Here is a 7,219-nt window from a genome sequence, read left to right on the forward strand (position 1 = left end):
AATTTCTAATTTTTACAAAATAAAAAATTTAAATTTGGGTAAAAATTGTGAAACTTTTTTTTTACTGAAAAGCAGGTTGTAGTTCATTTTGTACACTACAGTGATCCGCTGGTTTTGACAATAGTAGACTGCATGGGGGGGGGGGGGGGGGGGGGGTGATTCTAAAAGCAGGGGAACTTTTAAGTTCCACCCTATGAGCCCTCTTGAATTTGAAAGAGAAATTTGCCCGCCTTTAACTTCTTTCATTCCTACCAGTCGATTACCAGTCCCTTGGTTGGTTGGTTGGATTCAGGCATACACAGCGATTGGTTAAAGAAACTGAAAGAGGCACAATAAGTATGGGTCTTATTGTTCATTCATCGGGCAGGAGCCTGTTTAAAAAGGTGGGAAAAAATAACCCGCCTCGGCGGCTCGACTCTATTCAATTTGCATGTGTATCCGCCTTTTCCGGTCACATGACCCACTGGAGAGTTCTGGGCATACGGGGCTTTTCAGTGTTGGCGGGTGTTTGTGAGCGGAGGGACGTTTAAGACAGGGTCAAAAAAAGCTTCTTAAGCTAGTACTAAGAAACACTTACTTTTCTGTAATATTTCAGAAAATGTCCGCGTGGGCCGAAGAGAGACGCCGTGGTGCTCAGAGCAGCCGACACGACGAATGGTACGTTTGAATGTATAGCCGCGACAAACACTCTCTGTCCCTCCACTGGACAGTGGCTTTGTTTGGTTCCGCACTATCGCTTGGTTTAATACAGGTCATTTTTGGGTTTAAGAGACTGTTCACTGCTTCTTCACTCTATCGCGATAAATGGCGCGTTTAGCTTCCTAAGCTAACACTGGGTTAGCTCGTAGCCATGTAGCAGATACCAGGCTCTGTTGTGTGTGATAAGGGGCGAAACAAGGATCGTTTTTTTGTTCAGAGGAGGCAATAAACTGTGACAAGCGGTACGTTGTCGGGCAGGACGCGTTGTGTTGTAGTTTAATGTGCGCAGATAGTCGATAGTGTGTAGAACGACATAGAGGCCACAGCTATTAAGCAACTTTCACTGGCTGTACTTATTATTCAGGTTACAAGTGAACCTGTGTGGCCAACGCTGGTGATCAGGTCAGATATGCACCAGATGGTCTTCATCCCAAAGAAACACAGACCAGAAACACACTGGTACGCGGGGTCGGAACAATCGGAAGTAGACTGTGTTCAGATGGCGGGAGTCTCTGTCTGTACGTAATCAATGACTAAGTTAACTGTACATGAATGAAAAAAGCATTGAAATGCAGATTGGTAATAAAACACTAACTCACATAAAATAGCCTGACATTTCAAAGGCCAATCGTATTACAGTTATTTTGACTCTATAAGTAATTCAGTAAAGAACTACGGGGTTCTCTGCCGTTTGTCCAGTCTTGAATATGTCCACGAACCTCAACGGCACTTTAGTCATCAACTTCAAACCTTCTTAGTAAAAAACACAGGTCATTATTTTTTTAAATGTATTTTTTTTATGTTATTGATTTCTTGGACGATTGTCCATCTTTGTTTTTATTCAGAAACTGTGGGGCTGAACTTTATCTTTACCCCTCTTTGACAGTGAAGGGACCACCTGGTTTGTGGACAAATGACAAGGAAGTTGCTGTTTTGCAGTTTGGGAAACTTTGATCAACAATTTACATACATCAGTTAATTAATTGGTCTAAACTGGACAAATGAATAGATTGTGATATCTGTTAGTTGCAAGCCTTGGTGTCAGCCTGCTAACAGCTCAAACTGACTCACTCTACAGTTGTGTTTTAACACCCATTTATACAGTCCAATCTAAATGTATTTATAAAGCACAACAGCTGAAACAAAACAGCCCATCTACTGTGTGTGTGTGCAGCACTTTCTATCTTACAGCTGTCAGCAGGAATTTGGAGTCCAGTTTCTTGCCAAAGGATGTTTTGGCATGTTGACCATGTCCATTGGAGCCGGGGATTGAATAGGCCTCACCTCCTGAGCCACATCCATATACTCTTTGCAAACCAGTTCTTAAATTATTAGCTGAAGCGACTTAAGTTGTAAGGCTCTCTTGGGATGTGCTTGTATACAGTGGTTTGCTCTAATCCAGCCCTCGCTTGCCTTTTCCTGTTGCAGCACTGTCCCATCTCGGTGGTCCCACTGCAGGAAGAGGGGGGTTGATGGAAGCCTGCGGACCAACAGAGATGCAGAGGGAACTGAGAAGGAAAAGTACAGACACTCTGATTGCAGACATTCCAGGTAAAACATTTTTTGAAAGTATTTGGATGCTCCCCTCCCACACACTCCGGCCCAGCCATCTTACTTGGGTGGAGTCTACAACTAAGCCAATGGCAACCAACAGTGATCACCCATAATAATTGGAACTCCCGTTTTGAATCCTCAAGTTTTGTGATTTGACTCGTTCAGTTTGAAGTTCAGACATCACCTGCGACAAGTCTCCTGTTGGATGCACAGTGGTTTCACGCGTATATTGCTGTGCTTTGTCTGTTTACCTGCACATGGGAACAGAACTGACATTACTAGGGCACCACCCACATTTCAGACTTCAACTGACTCAGCATCGCGTGCATGGCACATTGCCTTACGTAATCTCTCTAGTGGCTCCTCCACCTGTCACATTTCTACCACTCTGCACACACTGGCGCCATGAGTAACTCACCTGTCAAGTGAACCGTTGGTACTGTTTTATGATTAACAGACGTTCCTTGAATTAATAGACAGGTGATATTGCGCTCCTTTCATCTATGATGTCACATTTTTATATCATAGGATTAAAATTAAGCTTTGATGTTTAGTAGTTGTTTAGAAAATGAGTCACTAAAGGAAATCGGCAATAATTCTTTGTATTGCCGAGTAATTAATTATTAATTAAAAGACTCTGACACATCAAAATATCACCATTTGTTGTCATGACATCAAATCGACCCGGACACCAAACGGACAGACTTTCTATTGAACGTTACTATTGAAACTAGCGATTGAGACCATTAACTCCTTGAACAAAACCCAGTTAATCAAAGAAGAACACTCATTTTCCCATAGACTTCCTTTCCTAGTTGGCTTCCTCCATCAAACCTAAAGAGTACGTCCATCTTTTCTGTACTGTATACACGTAGAGCCTAAAATACATTGTCGTCCATATTCTCATCAAACTAACAAAACATCATCTAATTTTTCTGATAATTGCAAAGTGGATTCAAGGAACATGTGGTCTGATCTTAACTATTCGAGACAAGCTTTTTTCCCTGAAGTTTGAACAGACTTCTAAATTTTGGATAAAAAGTGACAGACTGTTGATAAAGCAGTCTGTTTACTCATAGTGGACACAGTTGATTTCAGCAATATAACATCATCTCTTATTAGTTGACTACTTAATGTGTCCCTTGTGTTTCCTGCTCAGCTTCACCACTCCAGAGAGCTCAGGGCCAGTGTCTCGTTGTGGCAGGCGGACTGACTGGGGTAGCCAGGTGGAGGATGATGAGATGAGGAGGGATGTACAGAAAGACATGCAGCGGTAACTAACATGCTTCTGTTTCAGTAGGTTTTTCCATGAGTCATTAAGTCTTTACTGAGTGTGTGTGTGTGTGTGTGTGTGGATTTTGTTCAGTTACAGGAGGAGGATACTGGCTGCAGAAGGTTCCCAGAGGGAGAGAAAGACTTCCTCGGGCTCTTCTGGGAGGTATGTTCTCCCGTTCTCTTTCTCACCATTTAAAACCCATTTGTTGAAAAAAAAAAAAAAAAGAAGTATAATCAGTAGGGATGCAACGGTACAGTTTTTCCATGGTTTGGTATGCATCACGGTTTTGGGACACAGTAACGGTACGGTTACAACTACAAATACAATCAAATGTGAACATGACAAGGCTGTCAACGTCCTCGTATGTAAGTGTGTGTGTTGGAGCGTCTAATTGATTGTTAGTCAGTGGCACTGCTCTGCCCAGGAATATGGCTGATTTACCATCAGCCATATTCCTGGTAGATATGGCTGAGGTACCAGAGGGTATTTCTCATTGTAGTCTATGCTGAATCCAAAATGATCCCACACAGTGGACTTAAACGAAGACGGCGCTCAGCATTTGCATGCGGAGTGTTGATTGGCTCCGGGGAAATTCAGCGACGTTCAGATTGTCTCTGAAGGCAGCATGAGCAGAGCATGACACTGAGCAGCGCTGCTCCTGAGTGGATCTGTGCGGCTGTACGAAGTTTTGTGACGAAAAGGAGCGAAATACTGTTTGCTGCTGTGTATTGAACCGAACAGGGCTTATTGAACAGTTTGGTAAAATACCGCATATTGTTGCATCCCTATTAATCAGTGTATCAATCATCAGCATCATCAATCAACAATCATCACTGTAAAAATTGTCATTTTTATCTTTTTATGGCAATTAAAATGAGCACTTACTGGGTGTACTTGTTTGTTTGTTTTGCATATATCTTTTTTTGCCCCTGCCCAGGTTAAAAAATATAGTTTGGCAATGTTTACACGCGTTTAGGTCCCAGTATCTTGTAAAAGTTCTGTCGTTTATTTTTTGTGACTGTGTTAATGGTGGCTGAATTTGTCTCTGCTGCAGCTGCGACTCCAGAGAGGGAGACAACATGGAGACCGACGAGGCTGTATTGCTAAGGCGACAGAAACAGATCAACTATGGCAAAAATACGCTGGCCTACGATCGGTACACCAAGGAAGTTCCAAAGTAAGTTCACGCTAGTGTAATATATGCAGAACTAAAACCACCATAAATGCATATAATGCTACGAAAATGTCATACAATTCAGCAAATAGTTCCATTGTGCAGTTGCAGTAAAGACGGATCTGTTTTTGACCCAGGCATGTTCTGTACATGTAATGGAATCACATAAATGGGACCATGAATGTGTTTTATCATTCACATGTTAAAACTTTAACCCTCGAGTTTCTATTGTCTTTCCAGACACCTTCGTCAGCCCGGTGTTCATCCAAAGACTCCCAATAAGTTTAAAAAATACAGTCGTCGCTCGTGGGATCAGCAGATCAAACTGTGGAAGGTCAAGCTCCATGCCTGGGACCCACCAACAGACAATGGCCAAGATAAAGTCCTCGACAACATGTAAGAAGATTAACACACAAGTACATCACATCATAAGATCATAAGATCACACTTGTCCATGTTTTCCTTTTAGTGAAGAGCTGGGCCTCGATGATGTAATGGACATTGAGCTGGACTTCCCAACCCTCTCTGACTCTCACAGTGCCTCAGCTTCTCTCAACACACACGGCATTTTACTGGAGGTGAGTTTGACAGCGTTTCCTGTTCATTCAGATCTGTCATAGCACATCAAACATGACTACAAGAGGAACAATACATACAGGATTGCATTATTTGATATTGACATGTGCATTTGTATAGTCACACTGTTTGTCTCCTGCTCACCTGCTGTAGGGCTTTTGCTATGATTTTGTGTTGTGCTTGTGACATATGTGACATGTAGGGGATTTTCCTGTGAGACATGCACAGCTCACAAAAAATATAGGTGAAAGTTTTGTTACCAAAAAGTTCACTCCCCAGAGACATGCGTCACACGAGCATTCGTTGTGAAGCTTGTCTTGCACTTGGGCATCAACCTCACAGTCGACCAGCTTTTTTTACCCATTTTTCCTTTGGCTTGTTCTTTTTTTAAATATCTGAGTTCATTGAAGAGGATGATATTTTAGGCAATAAATACAAACATCATCAGTCATCATCTACCGCTTTTTATCCTCTGCCAGAGGGTCGCGGGGGGTGCTGTGCCAATCTCAGCTACATCGGGCGATAGGCGGGGTACACCCTGGACAGTTCGCCAGTCCATCGCAGGGCCACACACAGATAGAGACAAACAACCATTCACTCTCACACTCACTCCTATGGTCAATTTGGAGTGTCCAATTTACCTATCCCCACATTGCATGTTTTTGGACTGTGGGAGGAAGCCGGAGAACCCGGAGAGAACCCACGCACACACGGGGAGAACATGCAAACTCCATGCAGAAAGGCCCTTGTTCCAACTGGGGCTCGAACCCGGGTCTTCTCGCTGCAAGGCGAGAGTGCTAACCACTACACCACCGTGTGGCCCTAAATACAAACATATTTTATATAAATAGAAAATTATAATTTTAGAAACTGAAATCACAGAATTTGTTATTATTCAAAAATAAAACACTGGGTAAATAAATAGTTTGCAATTTAATTAGTAGTTGATGAATAAATTCAATTTGATCAATGAATTGGTGCAGCCTTAGATTATGTTTTCAGTTCATTCAATTGACTCCTGGGGTACAGAGATGATTGATTGGTAGAGATCATGTCATCGTTTTAAAGTGAGTTGCAGAACGTGTTCTCCAGTTTCCCTGTGAGCATGTATCAATTCAAGATGCTGCCATCGTCTTAGCATTTCATTTGATTGGGTGAAGTTGGGATCTTTATTGAAAGCTGGAAAATAATGAGGCTTTGTATTTCTTGTGCTTCCTCTCTTACAGGATGAAGACTGTATGGGTACTCCAGTTAAAATTCAGAAGACTGAAATCTCAGCGCAGCCGGACTCAGTGTAGCTCTTCATTGCTCTTCTTCAAACCCATGTGCACACACTCATCTCAAGTGTTCTAGTTTGTCCTAGCTTTACCAGCTTCTTGATCTAAACAAGGCGATGCCACATCTGAAAAGCCTCTCAATCTTCTGTGTCTCAGCTGGTTCTTAGTCCAGCCCTGTAACATTTTTATTAAGTATTCATCTTCCATTTGTACCAGCGCTTGTTAACTCATGGGATCTTTCACAGGTTATTCACCTGCTCTCAGGGAGCATTCTATCACAGCTCAACCTTCCAATTCAATGTTGAGTCGATGTCACTGGTTTAGGGTTCTTCACAAAAAGACACTTCTAGCACTGATCTGGTCAAATTGCACAAAACACACTGCTTGGACTTGGTGCTAAGAAAACAAGAAAGCATTCGAAATGGACTGAACTCAAAGATCTCTCCGAGGACTTCAAAGATGGGCACACCAAAGGAAAAATGTTTTTCTTTTAGGGATTCATAAGACTTTTTCTTTCATGTCCAATTTTTAAATTGTAAAAAAGCATTATTAGGTCTGGGCTGTATTTGTTTTTACATAGGTTGTGTTTTATACCAATGTTAGTATGTTTCTTATTGTTGTTTCCTTCATGGTGAAGACGTAAAATAAAAAACCCAAAGTCGA

The 7,219-nt window shown here is 42.0% G+C and overlaps 1 protein-coding gene across 1 annotated transcript; it reads left to right on the plus strand.

Moving 5' to 3' along the window:
• Positions 1-478: 478 nt before the first annotated feature.
• Positions 479-7,219, plus strand: slbp (stem-loop binding protein). The gene is made up of 8 exons (XM_058649304.1): positions 479-657; positions 2,128-2,250; positions 3,413-3,526; positions 3,620-3,691; positions 4,584-4,706; positions 4,944-5,099; positions 5,173-5,281; positions 6,506-7,219. The coding sequence occupies exons 1-8, from the start codon at positions 599-601 to the stop codon at positions 6,575-6,577; spliced, it is 828 nt and encodes a 275-aa protein (XP_058505287.1). The 5' UTR covers positions 479-598; the 3' UTR covers positions 6,578-7,219.

This window comes from Solea solea, chromosome 14 (genome assembly GCF_958295425.1).
Source record: "Solea solea chromosome 14, fSolSol10.1, whole genome shotgun sequence".
Classification (NCBI taxonomy): domain Eukaryota; kingdom Metazoa; phylum Chordata; class Actinopteri; order Pleuronectiformes; family Soleidae; genus Solea; species Solea solea.